At 38.2% G+C, this 17,720-nt stretch overlaps 1 protein-coding gene across 1 annotated transcript in view; it reads right to left on the reverse strand.

The window, feature by feature from the left end:
* Nucleotides 1-17,720, reverse strand: part of LOC306872510 (WD repeat-containing protein 17-like) — a 28,022-nt gene that overhangs the window by 1,825 nt on the left and 8,477 nt on the right. Inside the window, exons 5-29 of the mRNA XM_079421104.1 lie at nt 17,448-17,699; nt 17,102-17,224; nt 16,305-16,492; nt 13,407-13,575; nt 13,197-13,288; nt 12,911-12,993; nt 12,709-12,795; nt 12,434-12,598; nt 11,218-11,420; nt 10,415-10,564; nt 10,201-10,331; nt 9,996-10,121; nt 9,696-9,851; nt 7,148-7,212; nt 6,940-7,072; nt 6,715-6,806; nt 6,536-6,635; nt 3,621-3,760; nt 3,386-3,406; nt 2,246-2,357; nt 1,923-2,064; nt 1,003-1,105; nt 795-896; nt 594-689; nt 67-250 (exon numbers count right to left, since the gene is read on the reverse strand). Coding sequence (XP_079277230.1) covers nt 67-250; nt 594-689; nt 795-896; nt 1,003-1,105; nt 1,923-2,064; nt 2,246-2,357; nt 3,386-3,406; nt 3,621-3,760; nt 6,536-6,635; nt 6,715-6,806; nt 6,940-7,072; nt 7,148-7,212; nt 9,696-9,851; nt 9,996-10,121; nt 10,201-10,331; nt 10,415-10,564; nt 11,218-11,420; nt 12,434-12,598; nt 12,709-12,795; nt 12,911-12,993; nt 13,197-13,288; nt 13,407-13,575; nt 16,305-16,492; nt 17,102-17,224; nt 17,448-17,699 — 3,215 coding nt within the window. The remainder of the gene's footprint in view (nt 1-66; nt 251-593; nt 690-794; nt 897-1,002; nt 1,106-1,922; nt 2,065-2,245; nt 2,358-3,385; nt 3,407-3,620; nt 3,761-6,535; nt 6,636-6,714; nt 6,807-6,939; nt 7,073-7,147; nt 7,213-9,695; nt 9,852-9,995; nt 10,122-10,200; nt 10,332-10,414; nt 10,565-11,217; nt 11,421-12,433; nt 12,599-12,708; nt 12,796-12,910; nt 12,994-13,196; nt 13,289-13,406; nt 13,576-16,304; nt 16,493-17,101; nt 17,225-17,447; nt 17,700-17,720) is intronic.

Raw genomic sequence — 17,720 nt, forward strand, 5'->3', positions numbered from 1 at the left:
AAAAGGCATATTTAAGTTCAGTGATATTGTAAACTGCTGATACAAGACTATTCACAAGAAACCCACCTGTATTCTGAGGCCAGTGAAGCAGGAAATCTGGACATCAGAGTGGCTGGGCAAGTTGGAGCCAGTGACATAGTCAGGACCCTCTAGGCCCTTGATAGTTTCTTCATTCATCCGACTCAACAGCTGGCTGTACTCCCTTTTCTGGGCCTCAGATGGTGGATTGTACAATGCATCATCTGCCACTCTGTGTATGTGTAGAGAAACGAAAAGACTCAATACAGTATTTCATCAAACAATAGCATAATGAGAGATTTACATGCAATTTAATCAGCAGGCCATTTTTGACAGAGAACACCAAATTAGGTAAAAGATTTTCAACAAGGCATAAGTGTTAAGGGCAGTGCCCTAACTGCAGTAGATTCTGGGAGTGCATTTTCCATGATCTTCACATGGAAATGGTCTAAAATAAGGTATCTGTTACTGCAGCATAACTTTGCATAGTGTTTGGAATAGCGTACAATGCTTTGAAATACTGACTTTGAAGTCATTGTGAATTATGAATTAGAGTAATATATTGTGGTACAGACTTGAGGGAATATGTGCAGGCTCTCCAGGCCTCCAACTCTACAGACAGCTGCTCTATCTGCAATGGCACAGCCACCTCTCTCCTCTTCAGCAGCTGACTGAGGGAGAAAAATAGAGAGAAAGACATTAATTGTGATATTTACATCATATTTACACCATTAATTGAGTAACTTAATATAAATGCAATACAACAGTTAACATACCTTGTGTATTCATACAGTGCTGGCACTATACTTGAATACTGTCTCCCAATGGCTAATAGTGCACCAATATACCCACAGAGAATAAGCAACTCATTGCGTTCTCTAGCCAAAGACAGAGAGGGAGAGAGATAGTGAAATGACCATAGAATGAAAGCTAATATAATTGACATCATCTACAGCTGTTTTTAAGGGAAGGTCACTGACTTACTCACTACACTTTGGAAGAATAAGACGGTCTGTTCTGATGTAGCTCAGCAGGTCTAGGATGTGGTACACAGAGTCCACCGTCCAGTCAGGAGAGCTCAGCTGCTCTATTGAGGGGAGAGAGACAGTAATCTATTGTTGGCTGGCTGTATTAAGACCTTTTCATCAAGGCAACACTTGTGTCTTCGGATAACACAATCTTGTGTTGTCATCATGAATTGTTTATTGTTTTAGGTAGAAGGTCTACACTGTAAAAAAGGCAACCATGCATCCTTGAGGCAACAAGCTTCAGGACTTTTTAAGTATATTCAACTTATGGAAAAAATGTTGCATCAACTTAAAGTTGGTCTGTGCTTTCAGAAAACCTAATATAATGTGTTCTAGAAATTCAAAACTAATAATGTTTACTTATGGGTCTAGGATTAAGTTAAGCTGATTAACATTACTTAATAGTTATGAGAACTTTCTTAGTTTGTCTAACTTGTGTTTCAGTTTGTGTAATTCAGTTATACAGAGTCACTTATATACTGTAGACCAAAACAAGTTGTATATACTCACACATCAAACAGAGGAATCTTCACTGAAGATAACACTAATTACTCTAATGGTGACTTGAATCATAATAACACCTTTGCAACAAAACATAAACATATAGCTAAAATTGTAACATTAATTTCTTGCTGTTTAATATTTTAAGTTGCTCATACTAAATTGCCTTTATTTCAATGTTTTTTTTAAGTAATGTCTAATTTTTCTACATTCGATTATTCAGTCAACCTTTCAAATAGAGTTTAAGTATCCAGTATGCTACACACAGTATGCATAATCTGTAAAATGAACATGTTCTGGAAATAGCACTGTGATTAAATATGAAGTTGAGTAAGTTAGATACAGATACATTTTCTTTGTCTCTAAGACACTCACCTTTGACATATGTGATCCCAATGGGAAGAGCTTTTTCTGGTTCTGGGCTCAGGAGGTAATATTTTACAACTTGGAAGATTTCTCCCTCGGCATGTGCACTTTCAGCAAGTTCTTTACATTCCTCTAAAATCGGTAGACCACACTGAAATTTTTTTAAGGAATTATTATAAATTATTGTAGTTAAATGTCTGCCTTCGCAGAAAATAGCATTTCACTTCAAACAATAAACACGATGCATTCTTGTTTGGTTTTTCACAATCAATGCATGAATTATTTTTACTGGGTTAATGGGGAACATAGGGGAGTATGAATGAAGTAGCTACCTTTTCGTGCAGGTCATTGATTTCGGCAGAGTTGCCAGGGTAGAAGGCACACAGTTTGGTTAACAAGATCTCGTTATCAGGGATCATCTGGAGTAATCTGGCTCCAAGATCCCTGGGGAGTAGAAGACCCAATGCAACATGAGTTAAGCACAGGGAAAAAGCCATTCATTTTGTGGAACACAAAAAGTTGTTTTTTGAATATTTCAATATATTATATTATAAACAAACTGAACATTAAAATCTAAATGAGGGCTTTCGAGAAGCATCATAAAAATTAACACGTACATTAGAATATATAAATACACTGAAAGGTTTGGCAAGGATGTAAATGCACCAATCAGAATTGACAGTACAGACTTTTACATTACAAAAATGTTACTCGATAAGAAATGCTGGATGAATGATTTTGGAAGGATCATATGACAATGTAGACTTCTGATAATTCAGCTTTGCCATGACAATAAATAAATAAATACACAAATAAATAAATAAATACAATAAAATAAAATACATTATTTTTTATTATTTTTAAGTTAAGATTGTAATAATGTTTTGTTTTTAATGATTTTTACTTGATTTTACTTAATGTTTTAATCAAATAAATACAACCTTGGCCAGCATAAGAGACATAATAAATAAAAAATTCCACCAACTAAAACTTTTAAAACTTTCCACCAAATAAATAGGCAGTGTATGCTAAGTTTAAGGTATTATTCACTAATAATGATTAAATACATTGTATACTTCATTCTGCATCTCTTCTGAAGCTCAACAGTCCCTGTCCTCTTACACTTTTATTTTAAATTCAAAAATGTAAACAAAATACTGTCAGCTTTTTGCGTTCCATAAAAGAAAAAAGTCAGAGAGGTTAGGAACAACATGCTTGTAAGTAAATGATGACAGGAGGGAGAACTATTCCTTTTAAAGTGCTACCTAGGTATAAAGTATGTCAACAATTAGCTAAATTAAAAATGTGTAGTTTCAAGTTGAAAGAAAACTTGAGGGGGCATTGTGACTCAGACAATTAGGATTTATAGTATTAAGAAGGATAATCTATTATGAATAAGCATTTAAGCATTTGAACCTAATGTACATGTAACAAAATTTAAATTGAGCGACACAAGGGGGCAGAGAAAATACCTGTATGTCACAGATGGAAAGCTAGAGAGAGATGGAAATGACAAATGTAACAGGTGTGCAGTAAAGATGATTAGCAGAATCATGTTAACACGTCTGTACATGACTGATGATAAGAGATGGGTTGCATTTAAAGGAAAGGGTGCAAACTATTTCAGAGGAAATATGAATTAATGTGACAAAAACCTGGTGCTCTTTTTCAGACTTGACTTTAAGAAAAGATCAGTTTTATTCTTACCAGGTGGCAGTGGTCATATATTTCCTGGCCAAGAGCTCCAGGACGTAGTGGGTGGCTTTACTGGCTGATTCTCCCAGTACTGTGCCCACACACACTGCCAGCTCCAGCTCATTGCCTCTGATCAGAGATGCCATAGCCAGCTGACACAAGGAGATAAAAACACAATTTTATCCTTACCTAAACACTCATATACCTAACATTTACTGTCAGCCAGTCAGACAAAAGTTCCTGTTTCATAACAGAAACCGAAATATTTGTCAGTTTAAGCGCAAATTTAAAAACCTGTCATCAACTTAAAATTTACTGTTCAAAAGTTTGGGGTCAGTAATATTTGTATTTTATTTTATTTAGCCAGTAGGCTTTAAAGTGATCAAAGGTAATAACAAATTTTACTTTCATAATATGAAATTCTACTTCAAATAAATGCAGTTCTTCTGAACAGCAACACAACTGCTTGCAACATTGATAATAATAAGGAATGTGTCACGGAACACTGAGAGCACCGTGGAAAGACGAGGTCTGGGTCCAAATGCAGGTAAGAATCTCTTTAATACGAAACAAAAAGGCCAACAAGGCAAAACAAAACAGATTCAGAAACGGGATACATCAACGGCAACACAGTGCATGTATCCCGAGTTCAACAGTAACTACGACTAATACAATAAATTACAACCAATTCACCCAGACAGAGCAGCGGGAGTGTAGTGTATAAATAGTCCATGACAATGGGGAACAGCTGGGAGTGTAATTTGTGACAGGTGTGTGTGATATGCGACAGGTGTGTGGAGTTAGGGGAATGGAGTCCGGGAGGACGGGAGATGGTGACCTCTGGTGGAGAAAGGAAGAACTGCAGGGCCCGGACTCATGACAGGAACCCCTCCTCTAAGGAACGGCTTCCAGACGTTCCCAAGCACCTATTCCGGGGGCGGAAACGGTGGGATGGGGGGGGCCAAGTCCGTGTGCTGGAGGGGGACCTGGGGCCTGAGGCAGCGCCGGCGGGATGGAGACCCAGGGCAGAACCAGCAGCCACCACAGTGTGTGGAGCTGCCACCTTGGAGCGGGTAATGCTGCTTCGGGAAAACCTGAAGCGAGCTCCGCCGCCTCGGAGGGAACATCAGCGAGCTCCGCCGCTTCGGGAAGGCCTAAAGCGAGCTCCGCCGCCTCGGAGGGAACATTAGCGGGCTCCGCCTCTTCGGGAAGGCCTGTAGCAAGCTCCGCAGCCTCGGAGGCAACATCAGCGGACTCCGCCGCTTCGGGAAGCCCTGAAGCAAGCTCCGCAACCTCGGAGACAACATCAGCGGACTCCGCCGCTTTGAAAAGGCCTGAAGTGAGCTCTGCTTCCTCGGAGACAACATCAGCGGGCTCCGCCACTTCGGGAAGGCCTGAATCGAGCTCCACTGCCTCGAAGACAACATCAGCGGACTCTACCGCTTTGAAAAGGCCTGAAGTGAGCTCCCCTGCCTCGGAGACAACATCAGCGGACTCCACCACTTTGAAAAGGCCTGAAGTGAGCTCCCCTGCCTCGGAGGGAACATCAGCGGGCTCCGCCGCTTCGGGAAGGCCTGAAGTGAGCTCCGCTGCCTCGGAGGGAACATCAGCGGGCTCCGCCGCTTCGGGAAGGCTTGAAGTGAGCTCCTCTGGCTCGGGAGGTTCGTGAGTGGGCACCGCCGCTTCGGGAAGGCCTAAAGCAAGCTCTACCATCTCGGAGGGAACATCAGCGGGCTCCGCCGCTTCGGGAGCCTTGTGAGTGGGCACCGCCAGCTCGGGAGGAGCGTGAGCAGGAACTGCTGCCTCGGGAGGACCGCAAGCAAACCACGCCGCTCGCAGCGACATCAGCGGGGGTTCCTGCACGCTGTGTATCAGCCCAGGATGCTCTGGGAATGGGCGCGAGGTACTGGGTGCGGCCGACGAGGCTTCTGACGCCCCTTGGATCGCCGCATCGGGAGAACTGTGAACGGGCTCCACAGCTAACTCCAACCTGAAGGCCGAGTCACTCAAATGCAGAGCCAGGTTTATGTAGTCCTCCAGCGACTCCTCGGGGGTCCAGTATGGCATCAGGGATTTGAAGGGCTCGGTCAGGCCTCCATAGAAAAAGATCATGAGGCAGGTCTTCTCAATAGCCGACCGACGAGCCACTCCAACGAAGTCCCTGGCATACTCCTCAATGCTCCGGTCTCCCTGGCGGATGTTGAGCAACCTCCCTGCTGGACCCATGTTTGCTGGGTGAATTCTGTCACGGAACACTGAGAGCACTGTGGAAAGACGAGGTCTGGGTCCAAATGCAGGTAAGAATCTCTTTAATACGAAACAAAAAGGCCAACAAGGCAAAACAAAACAGATTCAGAAACAACATACATCAATGGCAACACAGTGTATGTATCCCCAGAGTTCAACAGTAACTACGACTAATACAATAAATGACAACTAATTCACCCAGACAGAGCAGCGGGAGTGTGGTGTATAAATAATCCATGACAATGGGGAACAGCTGGGAGTGTAATTTGTGACAGGTGTGCGTGATATGCGACAGGTGTGTGGAGTTAGGGGAATGGAGGACGGGAGATGGTGACCTCTGGTGGAGAAAGGAAGAACTGCAGGGCCCGGACTCATGACTCATGAGAATGTTTCTTGAGCAGCAAAACAACAATTTGAGACTGGCCTAATGGCTGTTGAAAATTCAGCATTTTCATTGCAGGAACATTAAAACAGAGAACATTTATTTTACATCATTACTGACACTAACCTTTGAAATGTAGTGTAAGTGTCTTTAAAATAATCTTAAATTGTCTCAGTAGGCTTTATAATATTCTTTAGATGTTTAGTTGTCTTAACACTGACATGATATTATTAGAAGTTGTCTGATTTTAAATATTGCTACAGGCGGTCAATACTATCTTTCAGTATTATGAGCTTACTTCTGCGTTGTCTACAGCTAGATGACAGCAAGCTGCCAACACAGCATGGCCATCTTGGAAATACCACTCTGCCAGCTCTTTACACACTCTGTGCAACATCCTGGACAGACAAGGAGAGAGCGGGTAAGAAAATAAGAGGTGAAATACTTGATCGTGGCTTAAATGCAAGTATAACTTACCCACAGTATTTTTCTATGTTGTCATTGTCTGAATTTGCAGCATGGTTTATTGATGTGATCTGAGGACCATGGATATTGCCTTCACAAGCACCCTGATGAAACAAAGCATGTTCTCATTTACAGCATAAACTCATTTGTCATGACACTCAACACAGAGGTGCACAGTCTTACAGCAACTGTGAAATGGGTAAAAAGATAACAGTGATAACAAAAAGATAACAGTACCTGAGCCACCAGCACAGCTTCTTTCAGCTGACCTCTAGAGGTGAAGAAATTCACCAACTTTTTCACCTCACCAGTGGCGATGCAATACGGGATGACATCATCATTACCTTCTTGCATAAGCTGATCTGCCCTCCTGCATTAAAGAGTTAATGAATGGTAATTCACTCACAACAACAGATGTAAAAATACAAAGGAGTATATGAGATACCTTTGCATGAGCTTTTTCCAGTATTTCATGGAGACACCAGGGGCAACGGAAAGAGCCTTCTCCCACTAAACACGTAAAACATCATACATATCCAAAATTATCAACAACAAAAAAAAGTGTTGGAACATCCATTCTCATATGAGAAAATGGGGCCAGTAAGATTTTTATTTGCACTAAATTGCATAATTGACAGTAAAGTCATTTTTAATTTTTAATTTTTCATGTTTTTCTATTTATCAATTCTGAGAAAAAAGTAACACAATTTACACAAAAATATTAAGCAGCACAATTGTTTTTAATACTGATAATAAGAAATGTTTTTTTAAACAGCAAATAATCATATTGGAACGATTTCTGCAGTTTCATATGAAATTGAAGACTGGAGTATTTACTGTTGAAAATTCAGATTTGTCACTTTGATCTGTGTTTGTCTATATATTGAGTTGGGTTTGGCATGTTCCTTGTTTCTGTTTCCTGTGTTTGATTTTATTACCTTGGTAATTCACTGTGTGATTGATTTCATGTACATGTGTCTTGTTTCATTGATTAGTTTGCTATTGTGTACATGTATGTTTGTTCTGTTCATGGTCTGATCTTATCTGTGTATACCGGTTGCTCTGTTTGTGTCTACCGATGCCTGAGTATTCTGAATGTTTTGCTTTGAGTTTGCTTTTAATAAAATAACTGCTGCACAAACAGGTGCATCTCAAAAAATTTGAATATTGTGAAAAAGTCCATTTTCTTTCGTAACTCATTTCAAAAAGTGAAACTTTCATATATTCTAGATTCATTACATGTAAAGTAAAACATTTCATAAGTTTATGTTTTAATTTTGATGATTAGATCTTACAGCTCATGAAAGTAAAAAATCCAGTATCTTAAAATATTAGAATATTTCCTAAGATAAATAAAGAAAAAAAATATTTGCAAAACAGAAAATTTCCAGTTCATTTCTGCACTCAATACTTGGTTGGTGCTCCTTTAGCACAAACTCCAGCATGTGTGAAGAATGGCATGGAAGCGATCAGCCTGTGGCTCTGCTGAGGCACTATTGAGCCTTCAGCTCGTCTGTATTGTTGGATCAACTGTTTCTCATCTTTCTCTTGAAAATATCCCATAGATTCCATATGGGGTTCAGGTCAGGCATGTTAGCTGGCCAATCAAGCACAGTAATATCATGGTCAGCAAACCACTTGGAAGTAGTTTTGGCACTGTGGGCAGGTGCTAAATTCCTCCTGGAAAAGGAAATCAGCACCTCCATAAAGCTTGTCAGCAGATGGAAGCATAAATTGCTCCAAAATCTCCTGGTAGACGGCTGCATTGACTTTGGACTTGATAAAACATGATGGACCAACACCAGCAGACGTCACAGCCCCCCAAATCATCACTGACTTCAGAGACTTCACACTGGACTTCAAGCAGCTTGGAGCCTCTCCATTCTTCCTCCTGACTCCAGACCTTGATTTCCAAATGAAATGCAAAATTGACTTTTATCTGAAAAGAGGACTTTGGACCACTGAGCAACAGTCCAGTTCTTTTTCTCTGTAGCCCAGGTACGATGCTTCTGACATTGTTTCTGTTTCAGAAGTGGCTTGGTTGCCCTTTTCCTGAAGACATTTGAGCGTGGTGACTCTTGATGCACTGACTCCAGCTTCAGTCCACTCCTTGTGAAGCTCTCCCAAGTGTTTGAATCAGCTTTGCTTGACAGTATTCTCAAGCTTGCGGTCATCCCTGTTGCTTGTGCACCTTTTCCTACTCAATTTCTTCCTTCCAGTCAACTTTGCATTTAATATGCTTTGATACAGCACTCTGTGAACAGCCAGCCCTTTCGGTAATGAAACCTCTGTGACTTACCCTCTTTGTGGAGGGTGTCAATGATTGTCTTCTGGACCATTGCCAAGTCAGCAGTCTTCCCCATTACTGTGGTTTCAAAGAACAAAAGATACCCGGAATATATGGTCATTTAATGAAACACAAAATGTAAATATTGTAATATTTTGAGATACTAGATTTTTGACCTTCATGAGCTGTGCTCTAATCATCACAATTAAAACAAAAAAACTTTTGAAATGTTTTACTTTATAAGTAATGAATCTAGAATATATGAAAGTTTCAATTTTTGAAATGACTTACGAAAGAAAATAAACTTTTTCATGATATTCAAAATTTTTTGAGATGCACCTGTAGATCCTGCTCTTCTCATTCTCGCTGCAACCGACAAGCTTTGCCATCACAGGAATAAAATACATTTTAAAATAATTCACAATATTACTGTTTTTATTGTATTTTTTGATCAAATAATGCAGCTGTGATGGAGACAGCCTTGAAAGATTAGCCTTGAAAGAAGTTGTCAATTTACCATGTTACTGATTAATCATAAAAAAAAACACTGAAATAACATATTAAACATAATGAATCCATAATTAAATCCCGACCCATCAACAAATATTGATATGTTATTAAATAGATTACTTAAGCAGCATATTGATGTAATGAATAAAAAAACAAACAAAAAAACCCCAACATTAAATGGCTTTTAAATCTTTACCTCTCCCAGTTCCACCATAAGCTCACAGTATCTCTGGATTTGACCCAGTCTGATATGGATTTCTGCTGCATTCTTGAGCCTTTCCTCTTTACTAGGTGCTCCAATACCACCCCCAAACTTTGACATCTTTACTATAGTCAGCTCTTGTGCTTCAGACTACAGGAAAGACACATACAGTGAAATTGACAAAAACTAAATAGAAGTATTGACAACATAATATTCACCAGAAGCTTGCAGGACTTCATTTTACATTTCAGTTGTGACACTAATAGAACGTTACATCACTATCTATACACTCACAGTTTTGAAGCGGACCAGATGTTTCATGTGCATGATGCCTTGTCCATAGTTCTGTGGAAGAAGACTATCATCCTGTCCATTGATTACAGCAACCAGATCCCAGAGGTTATGACTCCCACCTGGTGGCTAAAAAGACAGAACAAATAACCTACTATTTAGACTCCTAAAAAAGGCCCATGAGAGTTCTGTGTTAAGATTCACTCACTGAGAAACACTCAGAGAACCATCGGAGCTTCTTCATCTGCACGTCACTAGAGAGTTTATCCAGCTCCTGTTTGATATCTTTGGAAATCTTTCCGCACAAGAGAGGAGGAGCTCCAGGGACCATAGCACGATCTACACTCAAGAAATAACTATGTTTTAATGTCTTTACATAACCAATGCATACAGACAGTATATAATATGTGAATGTTTTTAACCTGTGTTGCCAATGATGTCATCCCAGCTGTGGTCAGTAAGGATGTTGACCACTAAGGGAGCAATTAGAGGAGTGAGTGACCAAAGCCTGACCGTAGAGTCTCTGGAGCAGGAAGCCATGGTGAACGGACGGCTGGGGTGACATGTCAGACCTGGGGGATTTCATACGGTTGACTAGGCTGTATAAATAATGTATTATTACCTTGGAATGACAGAAAATTATGTATGAGTGTTCTTATACTGTATGCTTATTTCTACTAAAAGACAGTCCTTGGACAAAAATAAGTGTTCCTGTTACATATTTAGGTCTCTTAATTATTCAATGGTCTGCTTTTCCTGCCTCCATTAAAAGAACTTAAATCGGTCAACTGTGTCTAGCTATCACAATGTTGTGTGTGGGTCAATTTTAACCCACACTTGATTTTCAAACTGCTGGAAATCGTGGCTAAACTATTGATTTCTTTTTGAAATTCCAGACCTCAATTAGGGTCTGGAATGTGCATGTAAAGTTTTGACACATAGAAAAATAGATTCAGAAAGGCTGTATAAAGGGGTTAACCCCAATAACCCCTAATTGACCCCCCAATTTTCCAAAATCAACACTTCAACACTAAAAAGCTACAATAGATATTTTCTGTTTTTACATGAATTTTTTGTATTTTTCATAGTGCTGATTTTTGTCAAATTGCATAGAAACCAAAGAAGTTATACCCTGTTTTTGAACACATAGTAAATAGTCTATGTGCCAAATTCACCCACAATGCATAAAATCATAATTTTGTCTGCCGCATATTTAATACCCTACCATAGACATCAGCTCCATGGTCATATACAGTGTCTAGACAGGTGCCATCTCTGGTGTCCCAGACACGGATGGTGTAGTCCCAGCTCCCTGAGGTCAAAAGGTATGGCACCTCTGTATTCCACATGAGACCCCGCACTGGAGCGGTATGGCCACTCAGCACGTTAATGCAGGCATCTTGGGTGTAATCCCAGATACGAACAGTCCTAGTCGACATGCACACAGAAATGCATCGTTTAGGAAGTTTAAGGTGCTCTCAGTAGTTTTTGGTTTATGTTGTTTTGAACAATGACAGTGATGTGAATGTAAATTCACATACAAATTCTCAGTTACCAGTGCCATTGTAGAAATGCCCTATTCACAGTCAGCCATGATTAATTTATTTCAAGTTTCTAACAGCTGGATGATATAAATAGGATGATTTGCATGTCAGCTCATTTCAGGTTTCATAGGCTAATTATAGGAGTGCAATTTATTCCACCCCTAAATTAAATTGTGAAATACCAGGATTTATTAGCATTACAATTTACACATCAGGTGCATAAGGAAAAAGAAAATATTTTCTTTTTTTTTCTTCTAATTTCAGCAAAAACTGTAAATCACAACTGTTTCATTTAACAATCAAATGTGATAAATGATTCATTAAGTTATTCTTTTTTTATTATTATTATATTATCTAATAATACTATTCTTTTTTAGAACAAGTTTTTTTTTAATTTTGACAAATGTCTATGAAATTAAATACAAATAAAATTTGAGAATTATAATTTTTAATGCTATTGAAACCATGTACACTATCATTTTTGAAAGAAGTCTCTAATCTTCAGCAATGCTGCATTTATTAGATCAAAAATATAAACAGTAAGATTGTAAAATATTACCATTAAAAATAATTTTCTATTTTTTAATACATTTCAATGTAATTTAGCTCAGCAGCTATTACTCCAGTTGTCACATGATCCTTCAGAAATCATTGTAATAGGCTGATTTGCTGCTCAAAAAGTTGAAAATGGTTGTGCTTAATATTTTTGTGGACAATAAAAAAAACAAAGTAGAATTTATTTTAAAAAAGATTGTTTTTGTAAAGTGCTTACTGTCACTTTTGATCAATTTGATTTGTCCTTGCTAAATAAAATAATTATTTTCTATATAAGTACTGACACTGTGTGTAGTGTAGTCTATATAAGGAGTGCAAATGAAGATTCAGTTGAATGATTACCCATCATCTGAGCCGCTGCACAGTATGCCCTCTCTGAGAGGTGACCAACGCACATGGAATACTTTGGCCGTGTGGCCTGTGAAGACTTTTAATGGCTGGTCTGAACTGGTGGCCAAGTAATAGACTCGGACATTCTTGTCTTCACAGCCAGTGGCAATCATATCTCTGTGTGGGTGTGAGAGAGAGAGACAGTTTATTATAATTGTGATAACAAGAGAAAATAATTTTGGTAAAAAGTTCTGACATCTGTTTATTTATCTGGTTAATACACATACTTGTTATTTTGACTCCAGTCACAGCCAAACACTGCTGCTGGATGTTTATATTTGTGCAACACTTTGCCATCAAGGGTTCGAATTATGCTGAAATCAAATAAAAAGTCAGAATGTCATGTCAGTGAGGATAATATGACTTCATAGCATTTACGGACTAAGTGGAAACTTGTGAAAATGTTCTTCAAAATGTAAACAGACTCACCAAAATCCATCTCCACTGCATGTGGCTATTCTTTTGGAATCTTTATGGCTCCAAGCAACACAAAAAATACCATTCTTCCCGTGCTGCAACACAATTGCAGTCAAAATAAAGACTCATGCTAACTTTTAAGATTGTGTAATCAAAATTAAAACAACAGAAATTTAAATAAAATGTAATTTATATAAAATCTCATAACATCTCATAATTTAGAGTTATCCATTCTGAATAATTAGTACCTGTGAGAATTTTGGATAAATCAAAATCAGTACAAATGTTCAGTGCTTGCCTCATTAAATCTTATGATCATTTTTCCCTTTTTCACATCCCAAATAAAGGCGCCATTCCTTGATGTGGCTCCTGCTATGCAGTTCAAATCTCCTTCAGGTTACAGTGAAAAACAGAAATGAAGAAAAGTGTTGCATGAATAACCACAAAAACAAAACCTGTCTGAAACGTCAGTGATAACATGGTCTGTAATATTGTGCGCCATTCTTACCAGGGGCCCATGATAGAGAATAAACCACCCCCTCATTGCCCGGAGACGTGTACACAGCAGTTAATGTGTTTATATCCCAGACTTTTATCGTCCCATCAAATGAAGCTGTAGCTAGAAGGTTTGGATCATCTGGCTTGAATTTGCAATCGAAGATAGTTTCAACATGACCCTTTGAGAAAAAGTATGTCATTAAATCATAAAACCTTACATGTTTGTATTATAATTGTATAATCATTATGATGGAATTCTTGACAGTGTTATTTTTGTTAGCTAAAACTAAAACTCTTTAAAAATTGTATTCATTAACTGAAATAAAGCTGAAATAAAATAAATATTAGATGAAAAACTTGAAATGTTGAAAATTAGAAATGTTGCCTTGGAAACTAACTGAAATTAAATTCATTGAAGTTGAAGTGAAATTTCTAAAACTAAAACTGAAATAAAAATAAATGAAACTAAATGGAAATATATAAAAAACAATTAATAAAATCACAAAAACACAAAATAACTAAATTACCCAAAATTTAAACTAAAATGTAAATTAAAATGAAAGCTGAAAATCTAAAAATAAAAGCTAATTGATAAAATAAAATAAAAAAGATCATTAATATAATAGGATATAAATAATACTAAATTAACTCTTCTGATTCTGATTATTACTCTGATTCACCGACAAACTTGAAACTGAATTGAAATACAGTAAAAATATGTGGTCATGTATGTGACAGTTAAAATGTAAGTCAGACACAGGATGCTTAATCAGTGGCGCAAGGAAGTAGTTCTGCACATGTCCTGAAATATCCATCAGCAAATGTGGTATTAGTGCTATAAACAAAACAACTGAGTTCAGACTGATGACTTTTTGAAAATGAATGCAGGACCACTTCAGAAAATTAATGCACACATTTTGCTTTGTGTTGTGGGCGCATTATCCCCTCAGGTGTGCATTAATTTGACAATTCAGTGGTGAATTATTCCTTACTTAACCATGGGGTGAAAAGGTTTTGTTACATTTTCTTTGTCATTAATATCAATCAAGGCAACTAAAAGAGCTGTTTGTTGAGCAAATAACATGTATACTTGCTGAATTGATCAGGTGACCTTTAAAATCACTAGGACTGAAGGATACCTCTTCAACAGCAAGATGACTAATATAAAAACATAATTTTAAGCGTTAGGTGCTTGCATCAATGCATTCAGTGTTTAATTACATTGTAACATAAAAATCCCTGTTTTTTAGGTGTAGGGTGCTTTCATGATATTAAATGTAAAAACTGTAATAGTCATTTCAAAGTTTTTCAATATACGGTGCTGCTTGAAAGTTTGTGAACCCTTTAGAATTTTCTGTATTTCTACATAAATATGACCCAAAACATAATCAGAAGTCCTGAAAGTAGACAAAGAGAACCCAATCAAACAAATGAGACAAAAATATTTTCTTTGTCATTTATTTATTCAGGAAAATTATCCAATATCTGTGAGTGGTAAAAGTATGTGAATCTCTTGGATAAGCAGTTAATTTAAAGGAGAAATTAGAGTCCATCTGTGCAGAGGTGCTTTCAGTCAGTGCAGTGACTATCAAATGTCAGCACGTGACCTGTTTTATTCAAAGAACAGGGATCTATCAAAGTCTGATCATGTTTGTGGAAGTGAATCATGTCATGAACAAAGGAGATCACTGAGGACCTCTGAAAAAGAGTTGATGTTGCTCATCAGGCTAGAAAAGGTTACAAAACCATCTCTGAAGAGTTTGGACTCCACAAATCCACAGTCAGACAGATTGTGTACAAATGGAGGAAATTCAAGACCACTGTTACCTTCCCGAGAAGTGGTCGACCAACAAAGATCACTCCAAAGCAGAATGTGTAATAGTCTATGAGGTTGCAAAAGTTCCCAGGGTAACTTCTTAGAAACTAAAGGCCTTTCTCACATTGGCTAATGCTAAAGCTCATGAGCCCACCATCAGGAGAACACTGAGCAACCATGGTTGGCATGGCAGAGTTACAAGAAGAAAGCCACTGTTCTCTAAAAAGAAAATTGCTTGCTAAAGATCATGTGGACAAGCAAGAGGACTATTGGAGCAAGGTTTAATGGATGGATGAAACCCAAATAGAACTTATTGGTTTAAATGAGAAGCTATTATATTTGGAGAAAAGAACACACTGCATTCCAGCTTAAGAATCTTGTCCCATCTGTGAAACATGGTGGTGGTAGTATTATGGCTTGGGCCTGTTTTGCTGTATCTTGGCCAGGACAGCCTGCCATCATTGATGGAACAATGAATTCTGAATTATATCAGCAAATTCTAAAGGAAAATGTCAGGACATCTGTTTAAGAACAGAGTCTCAAGAGAACGTGGGTCATGCAGCAAGACAACAACCCCAAGCACACAAGTCATTCTACCAAAGAATGGGTTTTGGAATGGCTGAGTCAAAGTCCAGACCTTAATCCAATTAAAATGTTGTGGAAGGACCAAAGCAAGCAGTTCATAGGAGGAAACCCACCAACATCACAGAGTTTAATTGGTTCTGCACTAAGGAATGGGCTAAAACTCCTACATGTTATTGTGCAGGACTGATCAGCAACAAGAAACTTTACCTTCAGTTACTGCAGCAGAAGGGGGTCACACCAGATACTGAAAGCAAAGATTCACATACTTTTGCAACGCACAGATCTGTAACACTGGATCATTTTTCTCAATAAATAAATGACAAAGAAAATATTTTTTATCTCACTTGTTTGATTCGGTTGTCTTTGTCTACTTTCAGGAATTATATGAAAATCTGATGATGTTTTGGGACAGATTTATGCAGAAATATAGAAAATTCTGAAGGGTTCACAAACTTTCAGGCAGCACTGTATGTTAACCGATTGGTAAAAACATGTAATTTTTCCTACCAGATCCCGCAGGAAGTCCCACTTTTTGGTGCCCATATCATACAATCCAACCCCCCCATCCATGAAACAGCAGACAGCGTGGCCGGGTGGGAGGGAGAAGGCCTGGTTCTGTGAAAGAGTAGGTGGAGGCACAGCCTCACTAGTGGAGGAGGTGTAGTGATTCTTGGAAGAGGAATTCGTGCTAAAGGCTAAAAGAGAGATGACAACACTGACTATGTTTACATGTGTACCAATAATCTGCTTATTTAAAATAATCAGAGTAAGGACTTAATCGCATTAAGGAGTTTAAATGACATAAGCAAACCTCTTCCCTCCCGTTTACATGCAATTTTCATTATTCTGATTATTTGCTAAAAATTGTGGTTATTTTGATATTTTGATAAGTCAAATGCAAAACACATTATATGGACGTATTGAATGGTTATTTGGCATCGTGATGAAGATTAAATGTGATAGCAATGGTAATACCAGTGTAAACTTCTCAATCTCCAACATGGAATTCATTTATGGAGTTGTGTGAACAACACACACCATCCGTGTACAAGAACGTGCTCTTTGGTCAAAGTGGAAATAAATGTTTACACACCTGTTTATTGTGATTAAAATCTGTATGAACCACCTATTTTACTATGATTATGGTGACTGTGATTATGAGTTTTATTGCATAAATTTGAACAAAGTATTGTTTTTAATCTCATTATAATTCATTAAGAAGGTACATGTAAACATAGATATTGTGATGAGGTACGCAAACACAGTATACAGAAGTGATAAATGGTAAACATGAAAACACGTACATTTCTTCGCTGGTGGGGATTTTAAAACATGAAGTGCATGGAAGCCGGTTTTCTTCAGTTTGAAGTTATCCAGTGGTGTCGCTCTTGATACGTTCCATATTCTCAGCACGCCAACTTGAGAATCTTGAGAATTCAATATAATAACATAAAAAAAATGTTTGTGATACAACTTGCAAATATAGAATTAAGTATTATAGCAAATATAGTATTATAGCATTTCAAACTACTCCCCTTCTGTTTCATGTTAAAATGTAAATGTAATTAATAATTAAATGAGAGTTCTAAAATCAGATCAAAACTAAAAACTACTATTTCCCACGGGCCCTTCTGTGCGTATTTATCTTACCCCCTGTGATAAACATGCCAGGGGCACTGGGCACCCAGGCCAGGCATTGCACAGAGGCAGCGGCACTGGGGAAACTAAAGGTTGTGATGCAGGATAGAGATTCAGAGTCCAGCAGTCTGATGCCATTGTGCATGTTGGCCACCAGCAGGTAGTCTGTGCTGAGAGGGTCCCACTCTAGAGCTGTGACAGGGTCCTCTTCATCTGTGCCTTCTAACGACTCGGGACGCAGTACATGCTTCTGATTCTTTGAGCCTAAAGTAATATAATTAAAGA

This window comes from Barbus barbus, assembly GCF_936440315.1.
Source record: "Barbus barbus genome assembly, chromosome: 7".
NCBI lineage: Eukaryota > Metazoa > Chordata > Actinopteri > Cypriniformes > Cyprinidae > Barbus > Barbus barbus.